This window comes from Schistocerca piceifrons, chromosome X (genome assembly GCF_021461385.2).
Source record: "Schistocerca piceifrons isolate TAMUIC-IGC-003096 chromosome X, iqSchPice1.1, whole genome shotgun sequence".
NCBI lineage: Eukaryota > Metazoa > Arthropoda > Insecta > Orthoptera > Acrididae > Schistocerca > Schistocerca piceifrons.
This window is the reverse complement of record NC_060149.1, coordinates 892,585,633-892,611,873: the sequence shown is the minus strand read 5'-3', so window position 1 is coordinate 892,611,873 and position 26,241 is coordinate 892,585,633. Positions and strand designations below refer to the sequence as shown.

The 26,241-nt window shown below is 40.7% G+C and overlaps 1 protein-coding gene across 3 annotated transcripts in view; it reads left to right on the top strand.

Annotated features, from left to right (window-relative positions):
• LOC124721349 (N-fatty-acyl-amino acid synthase/hydrolase PM20D1-like) overlaps positions 1 to 26,241 on the top strand; it is a 266,153-nt gene that overhangs the window by 134,801 nt on the left and 105,111 nt on the right. For all 3 annotated transcript variants that reach the window (XM_047246273.1, XM_047246272.1, XM_047246271.1), the window contains 2 exons: positions 165 to 495; positions 5,087 to 5,322. In XM_047246273.1, coding sequence (XP_047102229.1) covers positions 174 to 495; positions 5,087 to 5,322 — 558 coding nt within the window. In that variant the 5' untranslated portion in view covers positions 165 to 173. The remainder of the gene's footprint in view (positions 1 to 164; positions 496 to 5,086; positions 5,323 to 26,241) is intronic.

Sequence of the window (26,241 nt, the reverse complement as noted above, 5' to 3'; positions counted from 1 at the left end):
AATTTTGTCCAAATCCCAAAAGTGGATTTAATCTTTATACTACTGACATTACAAATAAGTACTTTTATCATGTAGCATAAATACTGAAATTGTGTTCAGAATATCAGTCAAGTATGTGTAAGTGATACAGGTGTCTATAATTGAGATCTTCATTTCTTTTCCAGAAATTCATCATGGGCTCAACAAACAAAAGAAAACTCCGACTCAGATACAGATGCTGGCAGAAAATTTTTCTGTCAGTTATTGGACTTCCACTTGCAGTTACATTGTTCCTGAGTCTTGTAGCCTTCCTCAGAGCTGTTTTCATACAACCTCAACAATATGTGGACATACTAGAGCTCCTGAAAGACCAGACTTCAGATGCTATTGACAGGAGCAGCATGAAGCTTAGGTCTGAACGTCTTGCTGGAGCACTGAGGATTCCTACCGTGTCATATGCAATTGATAAACAAGAGAAACAGGCTATACTCCAGTACCATGAGTTTATTAAGACAAGTAAGGTTCTTATTTGAAAGAGAGAAGTATTTATGATGATGTTTTTATGCCAGTGATCAATTTTGAGTTGTTTCCGTAATTTAGTGATGTTTATTAAATTTTATAATGGTAAATCAGTTCTGTTTCTCTTTCAGATTGGATATCATCCAGTCTTATAAATCATAATACATCCACTATATTTAAATTTTTTATATTGAAGGAAAGTATACCAGCTTACAAGTTAATCATATTACTGTCCTTGTCATTGGACTTCAATTGCCTGGGAACTGACATATCATTTATGCATGATAATTTCAGGCACTAATCACAAAAGACAGAAAATTATGTGGCTGACTCTGGCAGTCATGGGCTAGCATACTTTTCGTGAAAGATGGTTATTTCTTTTATTTTAATTTTCCATAATCACTACATTGCTTTTTTGTTCTGGGCTGTATAGTGGAAATGAAGTTTCGAATGTAATAGTAGACACAAAGAAAGTAGAGGGGTTGAATAATACAAAATCTTTGTCCCTTGATATAAATTTTTCATATGTCAGAGGTATCTATTTTGCAGTGTATGTTTATAGAATATAATTAATCTGAGACTCGTACATCAGCAATTGAAGAAGTGTACAAATAACTATAACTATTCCAAAACTTCTTAAGGTTACAAAAGTAGTATATTACTAGATATCATGCAAAAACAATTCATGTATTGTAATGGCTTCTACATCATATCTTTTAACAACTCAATGCATAAAGGTAACTACTCACTACATAACTTAATTGTTAAGCAGCGGATAGGCAAGCAAACAATATTCCGAACTTTTACAAATGACAACATTTTCTGCCCAGACTGTTATTAAATGTATTTATTTATAACTGTGATTTTGGCTGATGTCATTCTCAAGTTATAGCCCAGTTTTGACTGCATCAATGCATTCATTCATCTTGAAAGATAAATTGAATTATTCCTTAAAACCCTTACACAAAACCTATGTTGCATGTGAGCGTGAATGCTCACATGCTTTCTGCAGTAGAAGGAAACTATTCAAGTTCTACATCTACATACATACTCCACAAGCCACTGTATGGTGTCTGGTGGAGAGTACCCTGTACCACTTCTAGTCATTTCCTTTTCTGTTCCACTCACAAATAGTGAGCAAAAAATGATTGTATGCCTCTATATGAGTCCTAATCTCTCTCATCGTATCTCCGTGAGACTTACACAAAATGTATATTGGTGCTAGGAGAACTGTTCAGCAGTCAGTCCCAAATGCCATTCTCTAAATTTTCTCAATAGTGCTCCTCAAAAAGAACATCACCTTCCCTTCAGTGAGTCCCACTTGAGTTTGTGAAGCATCTCCATAATACTTCCATTTTAAGCTACAATGTACAAATTCATGTCTATTTGCTTATTCACAGCTAAAAGATTCCATTAAATGGTGCAAAGTTATCTTTACTAATTTCATTTACTTCATTCCATCCAAGATTTTCCGGTATCGTGTTAATTACATCACATTTACTGTTTGTAAGTAAAAAAAAATTACTGTCTTTTTCTAAAGCAATTTATTATGAAATTACTATTGAGTTATAAACTAATAGATTTGTTTACTCTCATGAACAAAATGTATTTGTAAATAATACAGTATAAAACTGTGGGTTCATGTATCCTAGTGTTACTTCTGGCCTTTCCCTTGTTTGCTGCATTATTCATTTAAGGCAGGGTGAAATTTTTCTTTTTGGGGATAATGTATTATTTTGACCTATTGGACAATGGAAAATTCATGATGGAATAACAACAATATGGAAGGGATAGAGTGCTTTAGATATAAATTATTTTGCCTTAAGAAGAAGATCATAGTTATTGACTGTTCATAAGGTCACTGGACAAAACATTAGCAACCCCTTTACAAGAGGACACTGGTTGCTTTGGAGCACTGTAGATGGTGTACAACTGGTACTAGACAGTCATGTGACCCTCCACCATTGACATACATCATGGTAGTGAAGTGGCGTGCATGTGCCAGTTTGTGTGGAATCATGATAGGATGGTGGATTGATGTTAAAATGTGACAGAATGATGGAAATGAGCTATCTGTTGGATGTGCCCATTGTCACACCTTGAATGTAATTGCTTGATTCATTGGGGCATCAAAGCAGAATGTCCAGCATATCTAAAAGAAATGGTGCACCATTCACAGCCATGGCATACGGCATAAGACCTGTGTTTGTAAAAAGAACTTAGCTTACAGGAAGCAGGGTGATTGTTACAACTCGTCAATAACAATCAGTTTCAAACCTGCCATGAATTGCTACACTGAAGCACCAAAGAAACTGGTATAGGCATACGTATTCAAATACAGAGTACCTAAAGAGGACAAATAAGGCACTGCAGTTGGCAATGTTTCTATAAGACAAATGTGCGGTGCAGTTGTTAGATCAGTTACTGCTCCTAAAATGGCAGGTTGTCAAGATTTAAGTGATTTTGAATGAGATGTTATAGTCCGCATGACAGAAGTGCAACTCTTCTGCAAATTGCTGCACATTTCAATGCTGGGCCATCAACAAGTGTGAACCATTCAATGAAACATCATCAATATGGGCTTTCAGAGCAGTAGGTCCACTCGTGTACCCTTAATGACTGCACAACGCAAAGCTTTACACCTCACTTGTGCCCGTCAACACTGACATTGGACTGCTCATGAGTGGAAACATGTCATCTAGTCGGACAAGTCTCATTTCAAATTTTATCGTGCGGATGGACGTGTACGGGTATGGAGACAACCTCATGAAGTCATGGATCCTACATGTCAGAGGGGACTTTTCAAGCTGGTGGAGGCTCTTTAATGGTGTGAGGCATGTGCAGTTGGATTGATATGGGACCTCTGATATGTCTAGATATGATTCTGACAGGTGACACATACGTAAGCATCCAGTCACGACCATTGTGCATTCTGATGGGTTTGGGAAATTCCACCAGGATAATGCAACATCCCACACATCCAGAATTGCTACATAGTTTCTCCAGGAACACTCTTCTGGATTTAAATACTTCCGCTTGCCATCAAACTCCCCAGAAATGAACATTATTTAGCATATCTGGGATGCCTTGCAACATGCTACTCATAAGAGATCTCCACCCCCTCATACTCTTTTGGATTTATGGACAGCCCTGCAGGATTCATGTTGTCAATTCCCTCCAGCACTACTTCAGACATCAGTCGAGTCCATGCCGCGTTGTGTTGCGGCACTTCTGTGTGCTCGCAGGAGCCCTACACAATTTTAGGCAGGTGTACCAGTTTCTTTGGCTCTTCTGTGTATTATCAATGAATTCAGGCTCATCTCAATCAGTTTTATGAGCAAACACTGCAAAGGGAACTGCATGAACAGAAATTGCTCTCAACAGCACATAAAGCTGCACTTCTTCAGTGTGTAGTGAGGTCATAGAAGTTGCAAATTTGCCCCTTTTCAACTAATGTAAGGCAATGTGATTACCGACAGTTCAATGAAGCATTTAGAGCACACTGAGTAGAGAATATACTCCAGATACAAAGTGATTTTTGTAATGTTTTGAGTGATTTTTGTGGTGTTTTGGGGGTGTTTTTTGTACCGTGACTTGGAAACGCTCATTCAGGTTACCATGAATGTGATCTGGGATGGTGATTTTAACAGTTCCAGTGCCCAGATGTTGTCCATTCATCTACATCTTCGTAATGACTATCCTGTGGACACTCCCATATTCCAGAATTACAGCCATGTTAACAGGGCTGCACACACATGTTGATGGTTTGTGAACACTCAGGTACCATATCACATCTCAGCTGACCAGCTAAATCACAATTTTGTAGTCCCACAGAAAATATTTGGGACTATTTGATACAGCAGATGAAATATAGCAAACAGCATCCCCAAAAATTGATAATTCTGTGGGATCTAACCATGAATGCTGGATTTCTAGAGAAATTTGTGGACACTCTACTTGCTGAATTGAGGCCATTATCAAACCTAGGGGCAGTGCTGCACAGTATAAGCGATGCGTCCTGGGATACTAATTTCTTGCCCAGATAAGTGCCTCCCTTTCAGTGGTTATTTCATGATTATGGAAGTCCAATTAAAGTATAAATTTTCCATAGCAGCTAGAGATGTATGAAATTTTATGTGAGCAGATGTTTTAGAAGTTACAAAAAATACATTGCTTTATTAAATGACTGGAGGCCAAAAACAAATTTTTCTACACACATACAAAAATTTAGGAAGTATTAGGAGATCTAAAAACTTAATTTTAAAATACACTGGAACACAGTATAAACTTTAAACCAATTTGGAAATTTATGATGCCTGGCTGTCTCCTACACAACCACATGTCAATCAGCTTTATATCTCAAAACAGCAGTACTGTATGTAAGATATTAAGAAAACACTTGAATGAATTTGAATATATTTGTTTGTTTACTGATAGTGTTTTTCAGCAGAGTTTAAAACATAGTGTGTGTGCATTGTTGCTCACTCTATTGCACTGATGCATCAGCAGAAATGGAGTAAGTGACTGAGACATCTGCAGAATAGCTTTTATCTTCTGAATAACACAACTAAACATGACCTCTTTTCAGATTTTCCATTGATCCATAGCTCACCACACATTAAGAGAGAAGTTATCAACGAGTACAGTTTGTTGTACACTGTGGAAGGCACAAGTAAAGGAAAGCTACCATATTTGTTGGCTTCTCATTTGGATGTTGTTCCAGCTGATCCTAGAGCATGGGATGTTCCTCCATTTAGTGGAAAAATTGTTAACCAAACTTTTGTTTATGGTAGAGGAGCCATCGATGACAAAACAGGTGTAATGGTATGCACATTGTAATAGTTATTTTATATATGTTAGTAGAAAAAGTATTGTAAAATGTACATTAACCATGAGGAATTCAGATTTTGGTGTATGGTCTCTCTCTCTCTCTCTCTCTCTCTCTCTCTCTTAAATTGGTATACTCTGGAACAAAAATGGAAGAGTCAAAAAAATGTTATAGATGTCTTCAATAGGGTTGTCTACGAGGATCAGCTCTTTACAAATGACATAGAATTGAATTATTTGCTTTATATACACATTATTGTGGACTCCTTGCAGCAATTAAGGAATATTTTCAGATTTTTATATTTGTGGCGTAAAGCGCCATAAATATCGATATTTGTTGTGTGCGTAAGTGTGCTATCTTTGAGGAGAGGGCTTTGGGCAGGATGTTGGACGCTAATGGAGTTAGCCTCCGGACTTGTATCTGTGTAGAAGCTAAGTGTGAATAAATCTGTATCTGAGTGAATTCTAGTTGTTTACCTACAACTATTCTGTATTCCCTCACTGGTGACCCCGTTTTTGTGTAATACGCGTCCGAGTTACCGCCCGAAGGTTATTTACGCGCCTACCGCGTCTGGTTTCTCTGCGATCGTGAGGGCCTTTGTTCAGCTCCAGACAATGGCCTTTCAGCATTCACCGCCGCCCGGATTCCAGCAACATCTCTCCAGCACTCCTGCCGTCTTAGTGGACATGCCGCAAGAATCTTCGGAATCCTTCAGCCAGAACATGCAGTGGAATTCATCGAGTGCCGCCAGTTTCTTCCAACTGCCAACAGTCGTGGACTCTGGCTTTGTTAGCGTGGACCTTCCCACGTGTTCTCCACAGAGTGTTGGTTGGAACATTCCTACTCCTGTGTCGAACACACAATTCAATACAGTTCGTTGCGTCGAGCGAGGTTTTGCTACTTTGGAAAATCCAGTAGTAAATTCAAACTCGAATCAGTTCCCGCCACGTGTGTATCCTTCCGCGCCGGTTAGTCAACAGGTGTTCAATGGTCGCCAAACAGCAAATATCACACCGAGTGTGCATCCTAGTGGACGTGTGTGGGATACTTGTGCTGCTTCTAATCAAATCAACAATTCTGTGCTGGACAGTAATTACTCCGACATCTGCAATCAGCCCCACCACTCACGGTCGAGTGAATACTGTGTGCATAACGGACATTCACCGGCATACTTAAGCACTTGTGGCTTCTCTCCGAGCTACCACGTCAATGAGAATGCACATTTTGACTACGATCCTCACACCGTTCGAGCATCCGTCGCTTCTCAGCAACCCCCCCGGCGTCAAGTGAATTTCGCGATTCCCGCATTACGGGATGCCAATAATTCAGACTCGCAATCTTCTGCATGCTCTACTTCTGTCCGAAGTAATAGGCGCACCTCCGCAGTGACTGCAGTGCCGAATCTGCCGAAATTACCAGACTTCAAACCCGCTCACCCGGAGTTCTGGTTTAACCTGGTTGAGCAAACATTCAATGTCTGTGCTTTGGACGACAATGCACGCTTCGCCTGCCTCATGAACCATCTCCACGACCGCGTTGATTTAATTTACGATCTGGTCAAAGCACCCCCCCCAGCAGGGAAGTATGCTGTGGCGAAACAGACGATACTGGAGTGCATCTCTAAAACCAGGAGAGAAAATGAGCGACAGCTCATCTACAAAGAGCGTCTCGGCGACAGGTGTCCGTCCCAGCTGTGGCAGTGCATCCGTCTTCTCGTCGATGAGCAAGTTATGCCTGATGACACCCTCACAGAAATCTGGACTGAAAAGCTGCCTTTGCCTGTCCAGACTGCAATCTCTGCGTATGAAGATAGGCCAGTAAATGAACGTTTACGTGCCGCCGACAGAGCATACTCCGCCAGGCAACGTGAGCTCCGTGCACTGCATTCTGGACATGACCGCACTAAGACGCTTTCTGACGCCACGCCCTTGTCTGGTGCTGCTAATAACAGGTTTGTTAAACTAGCCGCCCTGCATGCACCTTCAACTCCCCGCAACGACAGTGGATCGACCTCTGTGGAAGACTCTGGTGCACATACTCCGTCACCTAGCAACTACCCACAGGAGCACAGGCCTGCCCAATCTTACTGTTTCTTCCACGCGAGATTCGGGGAGCAAGCTCGCAAATGCCAGTCACCGTGTTCTTACCCAAACTCCAACCGCAGGTAGGCTACGGTGCCACCTCCTGCGATGTAAACAACGGGCACCATCCTACGTTGCACTCCGTTTCGGACAATAACCGTAAGTGTGGTCGAGTCTATGTCCGCGATTTACGATCAGGTGTATGTTTTCTGGTAGACACTGGCGCACACGTCTCTTTGCTGCCAGTTCGCCTAGCAACCAATAAAGTGCAACCACACAAAACAGTACTTCATGCAGTGAACTTGTCTACCCTACAGTGTTCGGGTTCCACTTTGTATACAGTGAAACTTTCGCCCGAGTGCAAGCTGGAGTGGACGTTTCTAATGTCAACAATTGAAGAACCTATTTTCGAAATTGATTTCCTCAAGCACTATCAGTTGTCACTAGATTTTGTGCAAAATACTGTGTTTTACCCCCCCCCCCCCTTAACAAACATATTCCTTTCGCTTCGCCGAATGGCAGTTCGGCTAACACCAAACATGTGTGCTGTGCTAAGAAGTGTGTAAACCTATCCTTGGAGCTGCAATCTTGGACAAACAAGTGGCTAGTGGAGTGCGCCAAGTCTTCGAAGTTGCGGATGGAACGTACGGAAATGCTGCTGCATCTCTGCGACATACACCACGAGTTGGTCTCCTCACAACGCCTTGCGGCACTACAAGCAGACGACTCGTCGGCTACAGACATGGTCAGTCCATGCCAATCTGGTGTTCCCGTGCCTGCGCACATTAACGACAATGTTGTGAACTCTGTAAACTGTGTCAACACCCCCTTTTGTAATGATAGGGTATGCCCGAGTGCTCGTGCTCCTTGCGTTCCGAATACAATTAACTTGCCAAGCTCGTGGCAATGAACTACGGCCATCTGCTGTTCAGCCACGCTCACTCGTGCCTACAGCGCTCGTAGCGGCATGGCCCGCTACCAAGAACCAGTGTACCAACCTCGCCCATGTTAACACGTGTGCAGCCTTTACGCAACCTCCGAGCGGGTGGCACACCTGTACTTCCATGCCCTCAGCGCCACAGCTTGGCCCGTCCGCCACTGCCTGCTCTGCTTCACGGACATCTGACTGTCATGCCGCGCCACGTATTGCAGTAGTCACTAATGGCACAGTTCATTGGTTATGCCTAACCGATGGGCCGCCCATATCGCAACGCCCACGCCGCCTCAAGCCGGAATTTATGAAAATAGCAAAAGAACAATTGGACGATCTGTTACAAAAGGGAATAATTGAACCTTCTTCCGGTTGCTGGGCTAGTCCTATCCTGTTTGACCAAAAGAAAGATGGTACTTGGCATATGGTCGAAGACTATAAGCGTTTAAATGCCCGCACCATCATTGATAAATATCCGGTCCCACACATTGCAGACTTCAATCATGCACTCGCAGGTGCAAAGTACTTCTCTGTTTTGGACTGTAAGCACACATTTCATCAGATTCCTATGGCTCTGGAGGATATTGAAAAGACTGCCATAACCACTCCCTTCGGGCTGTTCCAATACAAATTTATGCTGTTTGGGTTGAAAAACGCCCCCCAAATGTGGCAGCGTTTCATCAATCAAACTTTATCCCATCTAGACTTTTGTTTCGTATACATGAACGACATATTGGTTTTTGCTTCTACTTTGGAACAGAGTGAGGAGCGTGTTCAAGTCATGACAGATATTTTAGCAGCCGCTGGTATTGAACTGAACAATAAAAAGACTCAATTGCACCAGTCATCCGTCACATTCCTAAGTTATGTTGTGTCATCGGACAGTCTGACACCACCACAGGACAAGATCAAGACTGTTCTCGAGATGCTACGCCTCAGACCTATAGGGAATTACGCAGGTTCATCGGAAACATTTGCCAGCCGCTTCTGCGGTGCAGGCTCCTCTCACAGATGCTCTCGCTGGCCTACAAACTTCTGGCACCCGCCAGGTACCATGGACACCAGACATGGACAAGGCATTTAATGAACTCAAACAGCTGTTGGCCTCCGCTGTCACTACTGCTCACCCATGGGCGGACGCCACAATGTTTATCACTACTGACGCTAGTAATAATGCTACCGGCGCAGTACTGAGTCAGACATACAACGCTGTTACGACCCACCTGCAGTTTTTCTCAAAAAAGCTAAACAACGCGCAGAAGAAATACTCAGCATTCGTCAGAGAATTACTTGCAGTTTACGAGGCCATAAGACACTTCAGAACTGATGTTGAGGGACGAGATTTCTATGTGCTCACTGATCACATGCCGTTGGTTCCTGCCATAAAAAATCCTGCGGCTGATCCGCCCCCACGACGCTTTCATCACATCGATTACATCTTGCAATTTACAAATGACATTCACTACATCCGAGGAGCGGACAATGTGGTCGCTGATTTTCTCTCGCATGTTGGTGCTGTCACAACCTTAATTGACTTAACGGACCTACCTCGGCTGCAATCGGTAGACCCCGATACCATGCAATTAATTTCAGACCACAGCTCCTATCTCCAACTGGTACGCTCTACTTTCCCTGGCATATCTGACTTAATGTGGTGTGATGAATCCACTGGTACGTTGCGGCCATTCATTCCTAAGCCCCTTCAACGCCAGGTCTTTGACAAACTACACACATTAGCACACCCCGGTGTCAAAGCTTCCACCCGTCTGGTAGCTGAACGGTTTGTCTGGAGAGACATGCGCCATGACTGCCAGTCTTGGGCAAGGGCATGCATGGTGTGTCAACAGAACAAAATTTCCAGGCACACTTCTCCACCCCTTGGCTGTTTTGCCCAACCGCCAGGCCGGTTTCACCATGTTCATGTCGACCCTCGTAGGCCCTTTGCCCCCCTCCGAGGGTTTCTGTTACTTGTTTACAGCTATTGACAGGATGACTCGGTGGGCTGAGGCTGTGCCTATTCTGAACATTACCTCTGAGACAGTAAGTCGAGCATTCTTAGATTTGTGGATCTCTAGATTTGGCTCACCTGTTTACCTCACCACTGACCAGGGGCGACAATTCGAGTCTTCAGTTTTATCTGACTTATGTAAAATGTGTGGTATCATCAAAATTCATACTTCTGCATACCACCCCCAAAGCAATGGGCTTGTCGAGCGATGGCATCGCACCTTAAAGTCTGCCCTGCATTGCCATGACTCACTATGGACAGAGGCACTGCCCTTCATGCTTCTTGGCCTTCGTGCGACTTTCAAGGAAGACCTCAAGGGTTCCGTAGCCGAGTTTGTGTGTGGCCAACCTCTGGTTTTGCCTGGAGAATTAGTCACTCTGACACCACTTACACGGCCCTCTGAACTCCCTTCACTTCTCGAGCGGGTGAGCTTGCACTGCAGCAAAATTCAGCCGCCTCCTCCGGCTGCTCATACACCTCCGCGCGTGTAATTACCGCGCACGCTAGACTCTTGTGAGTATGTGTTTCTCAGAGACGACTCAGTCAAAGCCCCGCTTCAGTCGCCCCACACAGGTCCTTACAAGGTCGTCAAACGCTCTGAGAATAACATGGATCTCCTCATAAAAGACTCTGTAATCACGGTCTCACTCAACCGAGTGAAACCAGCTTTCATTGAGCCTCAGGTGAACTTCCCTGATTCTGCCCCTATTTCTCCCACTCCTGCTTTGAGCGGCCATCCATCTTCCCACACCATGCATTTGGGTATTGATTCTCCAGAGCATGCTTCTCTGCTGAGCACTGCTCCTTCTCCGCGTTCATCTAATTCGAGTGGCCAATCTTTTCGGGGCTTCACTCCTCACAGCCCTCGCAGTCGAACTGCCAACCACTCGGATTCTACCATTGTGTTACCATCTTCGTGTGACAGCTCTTTGTCACGCCGTTCAATCCACACTGGCTCCTCGTTGCCCTCGGTCACGCTCCCTCGTCTGTCAGCTGATCGCCCGAGGTTGTCTCCTGTGCAGTCCAGTGCACCTGCCACCCCCCTCTTAGCAGATGCTTCCCCTGCCATGGCTTTCCCACACCTCCTTGCCTCCCTACCATTGCTCGTACAGGTGCCATCCAAGAATTCACAACACATGTGCACCCTGATGACATACATAAATCATCTGTTGTCGTAGATGGCGATACGGTGTGTGTGGTACTCGCGTGTGACAATATTGAGGGAGGAAGTGCAGAATCTCGTGTGGTGCGCCGCTTTAAATTGAGCAGAAGTGCTGCGTGTGGCAATTTGCGTGCCTTTGTTAGGCCTTCTGGCAAGGTGATTCTCCGCCTCCCGGCTGACGAAGTGCTACACCTCCACTCCAGGACGGGACGTCGTCTTCAGCCGCCGGCGTCGCTTGCTGACTTCACCGTCAACGTACCGGGTTTCACCCCCCGGTCTCCTACCAGTCAACCGCTTCCGCCTGACGCAGAAGAACTGTGTGTTACCTTCCTAACTTCTCACCCTCCCCCCCCCCCCCCCCCCATTCACAGGAACGTACTCCATACTGTGCGGAGGGGGGGGGGGGGGGGGAGCTATGTGGCATAGAGCGCCATAAATATCGATATTTGTTCTGTGCGTAAGTGTGCTATCTTTGAGGAGAGGGCTTTGGGCAGGATGTTGGCCGCTAACGGAGTTAGCCTCTGGACTTGTATCTGTGTAGAAGCTAAGTGTTAATAAATCTGTATCTGAGTGAATTCTAGTTGTTTACCTACAACTATTCCGTATTCCCTCATATTCTATAGGCTTACAAAGACATGAAATGTTTATGTTGATAGGACAATTTCCTTCACAATCATGTTCTGTGTACAATACTTTTGAATTTATAATTACATCAAATTTTTAATGTCATAAACACTTTAAAACTGTACCAAGAAACAGAGTGCAAGGTAAATACAATGTTAACAACCAGACCATTGTAAATAATTTTAGAACCATATATTATTAGATAACATTTAAGTCATTTTGTATAATTGTAGAATCACATAGTTCACTCACATATTGAAGAATTCATTTAAACAATAAAAAGCATTTTACAGCAGAAATATTTTAGTAAGTTCTTAAACTTTATTTTATTGCTAATCTGGTTCTTTATATGAAGAAGATCACTGAAACCTTTGTTCCAGTGTAGTGAATACTTTTTTGTATCAAGTTAAAATTTTTACTCTCACTGTACAGATCATTCTTTCTATTTGTATTATGATCATGAGATCTACTGTTCATCTGAAACATATTCATATGTTTAGTGATGAAACACATGAGAGACAATTTCTTCCCATATATTGGGAACATGTAATTCAAAAGTAGCAGAACGTGGACCCATACTGACAAGGGGAGGCCGCCAATTGTGAAATTCAGATTCGATTCATACTGTGCATAATAAAAGCTCATGGCCAGAGGTGTAATGTGGCAAAGCACCAAGATGCACTTCTCAGCCGTTGTAGAGAAAATCGACAGTTAAAAGAAACCGTTGCGGTGAAATACTCTCGACGATTAATAATTTTCTACAGCGTCGTGGCGCAGTGGTAAGCGCTCGGGTTCGTAATCCGAAGGTCGCCGGATCGAATCTCGTGCCATGCAATTTTTTTTATTATTAGTTTTTTGTAATTCAAATATATGTTGGTGAAGGCGGATCGCTCTCCAATTGTACCGCCTCCATTTTTCCGTTTTTTTTAACAGTGTGTACCAAAGCTCTCCCGTCCGCACTGATTTTCGACAATGTTGTAAGTTGCGCTAGGGACCGCATCTACCTTCTTTCGAAGTTAGCAGGCAACTACGCTGTTTGCGGCGGCTCGTTTCGGCCCATTCAACATCTGTCATTCAAGTGTAACGAGCGAGTAATGGAGTTTATATTTAATACCTGCCACAGCAAATTTGTGTTCGTGGGGTCTCTATTCTAATTCGAACGTTTGACTTATGCTATACATATTCGTTTCGGAATATCGTTTCTATGTCTTCCGTCAACTATGCGTGGTTAACATTATGAATACAATTAATAAAATTTGTGAAATACAACTTTGTGTGCGGAAAACATAATGATGTCGCCAGTTTTTCCCCGACAAACGACTTTCAACAACTTATTATATGCATAATTGTTGCAACTGATTGCCGGGAATTTTTTATATATATACACTCCTGGAAATTGAAATAAGAACACCGTGAATTCATTGTCCCAGGAAGGGGAAAGTTTATTGACACATTCCTGGGGTCAGATACATCACATGATCACACTGACAGAACCACAGGCACATAGACACAGGCAACAGAGCATGCACAATGTCGGCACTAGTACAGTGTATATCCACCTTTCGCAGCAATGCAGGCTGCTATTCTCCCATGGAGACGATCGTAGGGATGCTGGATGTAGTCCTGTGGAATGGCTTGCCATGCCATTTCCACCTTGCGCCTCAGTTGGACCAGCGTTCGTGCTGGACGTGCAGACCGCGTGAGACGACGCTTCATCCAGTCCCAAACATGCTCAATGGGGGACAGATCCGGAGATATTGCTGGCCAGGGTAGTTGACTTACACCTTCTAGAGCACGTTGGGTGGCACGGGATACATGCGGACGTGCATTGTCCTGTTGGAACAGCAAGTTCCCTTGCCGGTCTAGGAATGGTAGAACTATGGGTTCGATGACGGTTTGGATGTACCGTGCACTATTCAGTGTCCCCTCGACGATCACCAGTGGTGTACGGCCAGTGTAGGAGATCGCTCCCCACACCATGATGCCGGGTGTTGGCCCTGTGTGCCTCGGTCGTATGCAGTCCTGATTGTGGCGCTCACCTGCACGGCGCCAAACACACATACGACCATCATTGGCACCAAGGCAGAAGCGACTCTCATCGCTGAAGACGACACGTCTCCATTCGTCCCTCCATTCACGCCTGTCGCGACACCACTGGAGGCGGGCTGCACGATGTTGGGGCGCGAGCGGAAGACGGCCTAACGGTGTGCGGGACCGTAGCCCAGCTTCATGGAGACAGTTGCGAATGGTCCTCGCCGATACCCCAGGAGCAACAGTGTCCCTAATTTGCTGGGAAGTGGTGGTGCGGTCCCCTACGGCACTGCGTAGGATCCTACGGTCTTGGCGTGCATCCGTGCGTCGCTGCGGTCCGGTCCCAGGTCGACGGGCACGTGCACCTTCCGCCAACCACTGGCGAGAACATCGATGTACTGTGGAGACCTCACGCCCCACGTGTTGAGCAATTCGGCGGCACGTCCACCCGGCCTCCCGCATGCCCACTATACGCCCTCGCTCAAAGTCCGTCAACTGCACATACGGTTCACGTCCACGCTGTCGCGGCATGCTACCAGTGTTAAAGACTGCGATGGAGCTCCGTATGCCACGGCAAACTGGCTGACACTGACGGCGGCGGTGCACAAATGCTGCGCAGCTAGCGCCATTCGACGGCCAACACCGCGGTTCCTGGTGTGTCCGCTGTGCCGTGCGTGTGATCATTGCTTGTACAGCCCTCTCGCAGTGTCCGGAGCAAGTATGGTGGGTCTGACACACCGGTGTCAATGTGTTCTTTTTTCCATTTCCAGTAGTGTGTGTGTGTGTGTGTGTGTGTGTGTGTGTGTGTGTGTGTGTGTGTGTTTTTTTTTCCATTTCCAGGAGTGTGTGGGTCTATATATATATATATATATATATATATATAATGGAAGGAAACATTCCACGTGGGGGAATATGTCTGCTTGTGTCTGTATGTGTGGATGGATATGTGCGTGTGTGCGAGTGTATACCTGTCCTTTTTTCCCCCTAAGGTAAGTCTTTCCGCTCCCGGGATTGGAATGACTCCTTACCCTCTCCCTTAAAACCCACTTCCTTTCGTCTTCCCGTCTCCTTCCCTCTTTCCTGATGAGGCAACAGTTTGTTGCGAAAGCTTGAATTTTGTGTGTATGTTTGTGTTTGTTTGTGTGTCTATCGACCTGCCAGCGCTTTTGTTCGATAAGTCACCTCATCTTTGTTTTAATATATATATATATATTTTAATTATAAAAAACAAATACTAAAAAAAACGGTTGCATAGCGCGAGATTCGATCCGGCGACCTTCGGATTACGAACCCGAGCGCTTACTGCTGTGCCACGACGCTGTAGAGAATTGTTAATCGTAGAGAGTATTTCACCGCAACGGTTTCTTTTAACTGTCGATTTTCTCGACAACGGCTGAGAAGTGCATCTTGGTGCTTTGCCACATTACACCTCTGGCCATGAGCTTTTATTATGCGCAGTATGAATCGAATCTGAATTTCACAATTGGCGGCCTCCCCTTGTGAGATGCAAAATATGAGAAGAGCACTTTCTATTTTTATCTATTTGAACTACGATATATTTAGTCACATCCATTACTTCTTTTGATTGCTTTCCACATGCCACATTCATTTCTCTGTTTCCTTCTGTAATTGTACAGGACTGTACATAATTCATCTTATTAGAATACAGTTAGAGACCATTTGCACTGAACCAATTAACCAAATCTATGAGTACATAGCTAATCGATTTCTCAATTCTATCCCCTGATCTGCTCATGAAAATGATGCCATCATTAGCAATTACAGGGCAGGATTTTGCATGATGGTAGATCATTTATAAAGATAAAGAATAACAGTAGTGCAGGAACTGAGCTCTGAGGCACTCCACAATTGATGGAACTTTATTCAGATCGAGAAGCGAGATTACATATCCCACTTTAGTTGTTTAACACTACATTTTGTTTTCTGTCCTAGAGATACAATTATAGTTTATCGTGTGCATGATCACTTATTCCTATTGACTTGGCTTTCTGCACAAGAATTCTGCAAGGATGGATTATTTATTGAAATTATTTTCTCTGTGAGGTAGTCAAATTTTGTACTTTATTTTGAATACTTCAGGTTAACAAGCCACTGCCACTCTAGGAGAAGGGTAATAGAACTGAATTCACTAATTATCATCTATTTCTGTGTTAAAACTTCTAGAAAAATTAATCCATGTAAGAATTACTGAACATCTCATTAAGAATGGAATTCTTGACAGTGAAATGTTTGATTTTCAAATGGGCTGTTCAACAAAAGCCACAAAATATGCACTTGCAAATTAGGTTCTAAGATTTCTGAATGAGAAAGTGATAACAATTGGTGTCTGTTATGATTTGTCAAAGGTTTTATGAAAACTTTTTTAGTTTTTACTGCTCAGAAGAGAGCTATACGTATCATGAATGATGTGCTACCAAGGCACTCCTGCAGGAATCTGTTTAGGAAACTACAGGTATTTACAATTATATCTCAGTAAATATACTCCCTTGTATGTTTCATTAATAATAACCACTCTCTCGTCAAAACCAATAGTGAATATCATACTCACAACACAAGATCAAAAGAGGACTTTCATAGTAACCAGTCAGACTATACCCTTGTGCGGAAAGGAGCAAATTATATATGTATCAAAATTTACAATGCTCTACCCAGTGTCATCAAAAGTCTTCCTCCTGAAACACCAAAGTTCAAGAGCAAACTGAGGGAATACCTAATACAAAAGTCATTCTACTGCATTAGTGAGCCAAGGGCTGGCTGCCCCAAAAGATGATTCTTTAAGATATAAAATGTTTGGCAATATCTGAAGTAAGCAGCTCTTATGGCCTCCTTATGTGTTGTTGATGCAATTATGCGTAATGCAAATGTGCAGAATGTAAACTTTTCTCTAGGTCAAGGATTTGGTTGGACCGATTTAGTTTGTAGTCTATGTACACACCCAGGAACTTAGCTGAGTCAACTTGCTTTATTTGCTGTCCATTACATTCTATATTTATTTCCCCCAGTTCTTTATGTGCTGTGTGAAACTGCACATAATGAGTTTTTTTGCATATTCAGAGAGTGTCCATTACAGTAAAACCATTTCAAAATATCATCAAATGCATTGTTTGCAGATGTTTCCCAGTTCTTCCCTGTTGCTCTATCAATTGGAAGAGAAGTATCGTCAGCAAATAGGGTGAAGTTGCTCACTGACGTGGTGCAGTGTGGGAGGTGTCATTTATAAATGTTAGAAACATTAAGGGTCCCAATACCAAGCCTTGAGGCACTCCAATGTTGACTGTGGCCCACTTGAATAAAGCTGGGATTCCATTACTGTCATTAGTTATTACCTTACAGATAGGATTTAATCAATTTCCCCACTATTCCACTTGACTCATAGTAGTCTGCTTTTTTTTAGCAGAATTTCATGATTGACACAGTCAGAAGCTTTGGATAGGTCACATAAGATTCCAGTTGGTGCCAATTTTCTGTTGAGAGATTTGAGAATTTAATCAGTGAAAGAGAAAATAGCATCATCAATTGATAGGCCTTGCTGAAAACCAAACTGACATTGACTGAGAATGTTATGGCTGTTCAGATGATTAATAATTCTCCTGTATACCAGTTTCTCAAGCACCTTTGAAAGACTTGTTAGCAAGGATATTGGGTGGCAGTTTGTTACATCAGTTTTTTCACCTTTCTTGAAAAGTGATTTCACACAGGCATATTTTAATCTAAGAGGAACAATACCTTGTTTTAGGGATTCATTAAAAACATGACACAAGACTGCATTTATATAGCCATGCCAGTACTTAAGTATCTTAGTTGAAGTATCATCAACCCCACAAGAGGTTTTTGACTTCATCTCTCTGGTTGTCTTATTGATCTCGCTAATTGTTATGGGGGTTATCTGCATCTGGCAAACTCTGGCGTTGTTAGCTTTATGTAGAAGCGCTATTGCATCACCCACTGAGCCTTCACAGCCAATTTTTTCTGCAGCTGTTAAAAAAGGTTTATTGAAGATATTAGCAACTTCCTTGGTATTTTTTACAATAGTTCCATCTTGAATTAATTCTCTGTCAGTCATGTACTCTACTTTCTTACCACTCTCCCTTTTTATAACTTGCGATATGGTTTTTGATTTGTTGTTTGAGTTATCAATTTCAGGTTTTATGCACATGGTTTTGGATTCTTTTATTACCTTTTTCAAAATATTACGGTACAATCTGTAGTCCTCCTTTTTGCTGGGATCATTAGATAGCCTTAGGGGTTCATATATATTTCTTTTTGTTCTACAGGAAACTCTGGTCCCTTTAGTAATCAAGGGTTTCCATTTTGTGGCCTGAGGATTGTTTCTCAAGATTATTTTTGGAAATACAGTTTCAAAGACTGACACAAACTCATTAGAGAACAGATTTAATTTTTCTTTACTATTCCTCCTCTCCATAAATACAGGAGTCCAGTCGATCTGCTGTCAGAGAAGGTTGAAGAGTTATAAGTTGTTATTATTGACTGGTCTGACAGTTTTAAAGGAGTGTTTCGATTTATCATACGGTCTGATATCATTTACTGTAAGGAGCTGACAATCATGATCTGACAGACCATTGAGAATTTGACTTACAGTAATACTGTTGCTTCTGTATCTGTCCAGGAATATATTGTCATTAGGCTCTTACAAGTACTAGTTACTCTAGTGGGCAAGTTAACTACTGAAATTAGATTAAATGATTCCATCAGGTGCTCTAGTTCTCTTCTGCCATTATTTGTAGTTAAGAAGTTAATATTAAAATCACCCATGATAATTAAATCCTTGTGTTTTGAATATATTTGGTTCAAAAGTTGTTGATATAGTTTAGAAAGATACATACTTTCCCTGCAGGGGCCCTGTAAACTGCCAAAATTATAACTCACTTATTATTTGTAGTAATTTCTGTTTCGCAGACTTCAAAGTGGGAATCTGCACTGTATGTACTTATGTCTAGGGATTTATATTTTACATTAGTTTTAACATAGATTGCAATCCCTCCTATCCCCTTATGGTTTTATGGTAGCTGGCTGCTAATGAGTATCCATCAATTTGAGGCATTTCAGTTCCACTTGTCACATGGTGTTCTGTAAGACATATTACTTGTCACGGTTTACAGATTCAGCATCATTAATGTCTTGATTTAAAGGCTCCAGTTTTTTCTGTGTCCATTGATGTTTTCATGTAACACAAAGAGTTTACTGCTACTGGTATTTCTTCATTTGTTGCTACACTTTGATAGCTTAGCATCTCCCCACAAACTCTGACTGTTCGGTAAATTATAACACCTTGGATTATCACCAGTCTTAACACTTAACCTTAAAAAGCCTTAGAAACAGTTTGCTGGTGTTCTTCTAATGATATTAACTGCGTTATTACCTCTTTAAGCTTATTTCCTATTTTACTCAGCACCAAAATACAGAGAATGAGGGTTTTGTGGAAAGCAGGGAAGAAATGTATCTTCAGAAAGGTGTATACAGATGTGGAAAAACAGAAATGTAGGAAGCAAGTGTCCATTCTCCCTAATGTTGAGGCATTCTCATCCACAAATATGAGGATGGTGGAGAGGCACAAGATTAAACCTGTCCTGTGACCACAAGAGAAGCTGACAGACTCAGCATCAGAATACTGTACAATTTTATTCCTTATTAGAAAATTCTGTTTAGAGATTTAAGTTTATCCTTTTTCGGAAAATGCAAGTCCAGTCTAGATCTTGTTCCATGGTCATGAGCAGAGCTCTTTGTGTAGTAATTATCAAGGTTATTTGTGATGTGCATAACTGACTGGTAAACATGCTGACAACGTGCAGTTAAAATCTCTAATGTTTTGAACAGATCTTTATAATGAACTTGTTTACTATTTTTCTTTAATGTTCTTATGGCCCTTTCCTGTAGTTTGACACATGTGTTCATATTTTGTTCATTTGTTTGGTAGAACAGAATTCCATAGCTAAGAATTGAGTGTACATATGAATAGTGTGCTACTAAAAGACACTGGTTGTTACACACATGTGGCAGGACTCTTAAGTTATAAGATGCTGATCCATTTACAACCATCTTGATATATTCACACCACTTCAACCAAGAATCAATATTGATTCCTAGAATTTTTTGTGCTGTCTGTAGAGTTCATCTGCATCATTTGGTTGTAGTTGTTCCAATTCATTACACTGTAAACACTATGGTATATGGATATTCTGGGACTGTCTCTCAATTTTTTTCTCAGGATTTCTCCTTACTTTTACTAAGGTAGCATCCAAGTATTATTTTACAGTTTCATTTTCACTCCTCAGATTGAAAATATGACATTTGTTCTATCTATGTTCAGTATAACTTTACTGCATATTGACTGATTGTAAACTTCCTTGAGCACTTTATTTTTTTTCCCTTTAAGGAGTTCCCTTGTTTCTCAGTGATTGTAATATTGCTGTCATCAACAATGATTACTTTTTTTCATGACTAATGCTACTGAAAAGATCATTAATCTACATCAGAAGAGGTGTTAGTCCTAATATTCTATCCTGAAGAACTTCATTATAAATATATGTTGGTTCTCCATAAATGTTTGGCTAAATATTTAGCCTTATTTCAGTTTTGCCGTATCCTTTCTTTTTTTGCCTATCTGATAGGGTTGATTGGAACCTGGAATTATTGACACATCTTGTTCTTCATGATTCCAGCATATTTGGTTGAGCCTCACTGTCAACAGTATCAGAAGCCTTATGTAGTTCTATGTGTATGCATGGGACACACTCATTCTTTTCAAGAGCAGGTACAACTTTTGTAAATTCAACTATGACTAACTCTGTACTCCTACCCATCAGAACCCAAACTTTGATGTACTTAGGAGGTTGTATTTATTCAAGATTTTCATTAATCTGTCTCTCGTAACTAAAAATGTTTGCAATTGCCTGTGAAACCATGATTGTACCCAGTTGTGCAGCTCTTTATCTGAAGCAAATCAGTGGCCATAAATGTATTTCTTCAAGGTTCCAAAAATATGGGAATTGTATAAGGAGAGATCGGGACTGTATGGAGGGTATGTAAGAATTTCCCAGCAAAACTTCTACAGTTTAGTTGAAACAACCTGCCAACAAAATGCCCACCCACATGTTGCCAAGGTTGTTTTGAGTATTCTGCAGAAGTTTTGCTGGGAAACTCTTAAAATTCTTCCATATGGTTTCTATATTTTTGGAGGCTTAAAGAAAGACATTTATGGCTGTTGATTTGCTTTGGAAAAAGTGGTGCTTGCCTGGGTACAAAAGGTAATCATAAACATTTGTCCATGGAGACATAGACCATCTTGTCTCACAGTGGGATAAATGTATTAGTAGTTATGGTGATTAGTGATTACTATTGAAACACTAAACTGTTTACTTACTTTTTTCCATTTGTTTTGTTTTCTTTGACAGCCCCTTATGTGTAAAAACATAAAAATAAAACGGTTGACTTGCAGTCATCTTTAATCTTCAGTAATCTTTATTAGCTTTATCAAATTTTCCCTGAACCACTGTAGTTAATGTGAAATTGGTGTATGACTATTTTACTACAAGTTTGAACTATTTGCTCTGTAGCTGAATTTAATCTGTTTGTAGTTATGACAAATCACATAGAACTAACTATTTGAAAAAATAGTTTGTTCATAGAAGCCATAAGCAATTATTTGAGTTTCCCCTGAAATGTACAGTTTTTAATTCTAGATAGCTTTTCCAAAACTTGTTTATTATAGGGAATAACTGCACAAAACTCCATTCTGTATTCTTGTGATAGTTATATTGTCTTTGTAAAAGTATGTCATGTTTGGCAGCTGTAGATAAAAATAACTGTCTTTTGCTTTACGAAAACCACATCTATTGCAGAATATGCTATTACAAACTCCATAAGTTACACCCCCAATTCATTTCAGCATTAAAAAACACGGTGTGCTGCAATGTTTCTCCAGTGTGTTTCTCAGCATAGAGCAGAAAGTGAAAAAGTATAAGCAAGACAACAATTTTACATGCTTATCAGCATACAAGACACTTAACACAAAATATGTTAAATTTAGTTTGACTAATTATGACAAGGATGTACTTTTAGATCCTCATAAATTTTATAACTTTTATGCTCATTAATGTGATTTCACAGACTTGATGCACTCTGTAATTGTGTGATTTTACGTAAAATTAATGTCTTGTGGTGTTTGAATGGAGACTGTCAATGTACCAGTAAATCAAGAGAAACACTGATCCGAGAATTAAGCTCTGAGTGACAGTACTGAATTTTTCTTTATGTGTAACTGTTAGAGCCCATATTTCTTTACTCATGCTCCTACAGCTACATGTACATCTGCATCTGCATTTATACTCTGCAAATCATTATAAAATGCATGGCAAAGATTCATAGGGTCTTACTAACTAACAAGTGGAGGCCACCAATTGTGAAATTCAGATTCGATTCATACTGCGCATAATAAAAGCCCATGGCCAGAGGTGTAATGTGGCAAAGCACCAAGATGCACTTCTCAGCCGTTGTCGAGAAAATCGACAGTTAAAAGAAACCGTTGCGGTGAAATACTCTCTATGATTAACAATTTTCTACAGCGTCGTGGCACAGCGGTAAGCGCTCGGGTTCGTAATCCAAAGGTCGCCGGATCGAATCTCGCGCCATGCAACTTTTTTATTATTAGTTTTTTGTAATTCAAATATATATATTAATGAATTGCTTATGCATGTTGGTGAAGGCGGATCGCTCTCCAATTGTTCCGCCTCCATTTTTCCGGTTTTTTTTTAACAGGGTGTACCAAAGCTCTCCCGTCCGCACTGATTTTCGACAATGTTATAAGTTGCGCTAGGGATCGCATCTACCTTCTTTCGAAGTTAGTAGGCAACTACGCTGTTATGCGGCGGCTCGTTTCGGCCCATTCAACATCTGTCCTCCAAGTGTAACGAGCACGTAACGGAGTTTATATTTCATACCTGCCACAGCAAATTTGTGTTTGTGGGGTCTCTATTCTAATTCGAACGTTTGACTTACACTATACGTATTCGTTTCGGAATATCGTGGTTAACATTATGAAGACAATTAACAACATTGGTGAAATATATATATACATTTGAATTACAAAAAACAAATACTAAAAAAAAAAAATTGCATGGCGCGAGATTCGATCCGGCGACCTTCGGATTGCGAACCCGAGCGCGTACCGCTGCGCCACGACGCTGTAGAAAATTGTTAATCATAGAGAGTATTTCATCGCAACGGTTTCTTTTAACTCGATTTTCTCGACAATGGCTGAGAAGTGCATCTTGGTGCTTTGCCACATTACACCTCTGGCCATGGGCTTTTATTATGCGCAGTATGAATCGAATCTGAGTTTCACAATTGGCGGCCTCCCCTTGTAAGTGAGCTCTCTTTTATCCAACAGCATTGGTTTTCATTCATGTTTTAAAGTCTTATCTGTAGACACAGAAAATCCATGGGGTATACATTTTTTAAGCATTAGTCTCTCGTAAAATATCATTACTGAGACTATATATAAAATATCATTACTGAGACTATATATAGATTTTAGCTAAACTGGAATTCATTGGATACCAGTGGTTCACAGCAGCCATTGAATATTCAAATGTAAAGAAGGACAGCAGTCAGTCATTGGCTGTGGTGTTCCTCAGGGCTCTGTACTTGGCCCCCTTCTCTTCCTTATCTTTATCAATGACCTTCCCTTGCATACTAGCTTTAAAATTCACTTTACTCTTTTTGCTCATGACACCTCTATCCTCATCAACAAAACTCCCAACCTCAATCTTGAGGAATCGGCTAATATTGTCTTTAGTGAAGTATGTAATTGGTTTGTAAATAATGGGTTATCACTAAATGTTAATAAGACCATGTTTGTACATTTCCAAGTAAGGAAAAAAGTTGAGGATCAATTAAGTATTACATTGAATGGTAGTGAGTTACTACAAGTTGAGTCAAACAATTTTCTGGGTTTACACATTGACAACAGTCTAAAACTGGTCTGAACATATTTTGCACCTCCACAAAAAACTCAGCTCAGCAACATTTGCTGTTTTTATTATTTCCACTGTATGTGAACGAGACACCACAAAACTGCTTATTTTAGTTATTTCCATGCACTATTATTGTATGGCACAGTTTTCTGGGGTAATCAGCCACTATCCAAAAAAATATTCGTTGTCCAAAAGATAGTTATTAGGATAATGACCAGAGTCCAGCCTAAACGTTCTTGTAGGAATCTTTTCAGAAAATTAGGGATACCGACAACTGCATGCCAATATATCTACTCCCTGTTATATTTCATTGGTAAAAATGGACAATCGTACAAAACCAATGATTCATGCCATACCAGGAGGAAGATGGACCTCCATTATGAAACAAAAATCCTTACTATTGTACAAAAAGGAGTCCATTACATGAGCTGCAAGGTGTTCAATGCTCTCCCACCATCACTGAAATTACTTATCCACGAGCTTCCCAAATTTAAAGAACAGCTCAAACAGTATTTATTAGATAATTCCTTCTATTCGGTAGAAGAATATTTCAGTAGAGTTAACTGTAATTGATTTTTTCATTTACTAATTAGATGTGCTGTTGTGCATTATGATACTCAGATCACTGTTAACATTACTGTGTCTTTCATTTAGCTATTAAGATCTACCATTTTTTTAATGTAAATTTTTCTATACCTATTAATGTTTATTTTGTCTTATACCAGATATCCTCTTGCAAGAGGTACTTTTATGTATTCCTTTTGTATTATTTGTAATAATTCTGACACATCCTACATCCATGCGAATGCCTCGCAGCATTGAATTTATGGGATATATATAAATAAATAAATAAATAATCAGTTGCAGATCTAGATTTCAACTATAACATAGTCATCATCAGTTTAAAACAGGAAGAAGCAAGAACGGGTACAAAATGATTGTATACCTTTACCAGAAGTCATATAGACATAACCATGTCAGAGCATAAACATGTGACTGCTGACACTAACACTTACATAACATGGACAAAACTGAAGCTGTTTGCTTACAACCAGCTCAGACAGTGATAATAAGGACTTATAGTGCATTCTATTGGAGTATACATCCAGCAAGCTATAGCTCAATTTTATTGAAGACCATAACCATTAAATGACTTTTAAAATACACTATATCTGAGATATGCAAATTACATAATGAATATGTACAAATGCATAAAAAGTGAACATCAGACTTTACACACAAATAGTCATAAAAGACAAGAGGCACCCCATATGGAATTAGATTGTGATAAAACCATATTGAATTTAATAATAAGACTAATGGATTAAAAGATTCATTTACAAAAGCTTCATACAACATATTTCAGTAATGTGTATCAAAAGGTGTTAAAAGACATTGTGAACAAAACTGAAAAATCTGCAGCATTATAAACAAAATATAAAATAGTGCCATAATAGGGATCAAGCACCCTGTCTGAGATTACATTTGAGAGAGGTAATAATTTAAACACACTTTATTTTAAAGAATCTAATGTTTGAATAAATTTCCATTTACACCCTTCCATTTGTGTCTGTCACATAGTTATAAAGTTATTGCTAATATGTACATCAGATCTCTAACGTATATAGTATCAGATCAATAATGTAAATTGAAATTTTATTAGGAACTGGGTTTACCTGTCACAAAAGAGAATTTTACAAAAAGAGCCATTACAAACTTTTGAAAAAAATACATTTACTTCTTTATTTTTAAACAAGATTGTTGTGCTAAGACAATGCACAGACCAGTGTCCAACTATTGAATACTTTCATCATTGATAGTGCTGCACCTCATTGGTGGCATAATATCAAGGCATCTACTAAGTTGTTTTATTGGAAACCATTAAGCCAAATATAAAAAATGGGGCTACAGTGTTTATCAAACCAACTACTGTTAAAACCAATAATTAGCATAAGGGAACTATTATTTTGAAGGCGTAGCCAAAACTGAAGTACATACAAAAGGTGCACTCATACAGAAATTGCTGGTTTATAAAACTTTCATAAATTGATTAAAAATCCATTAG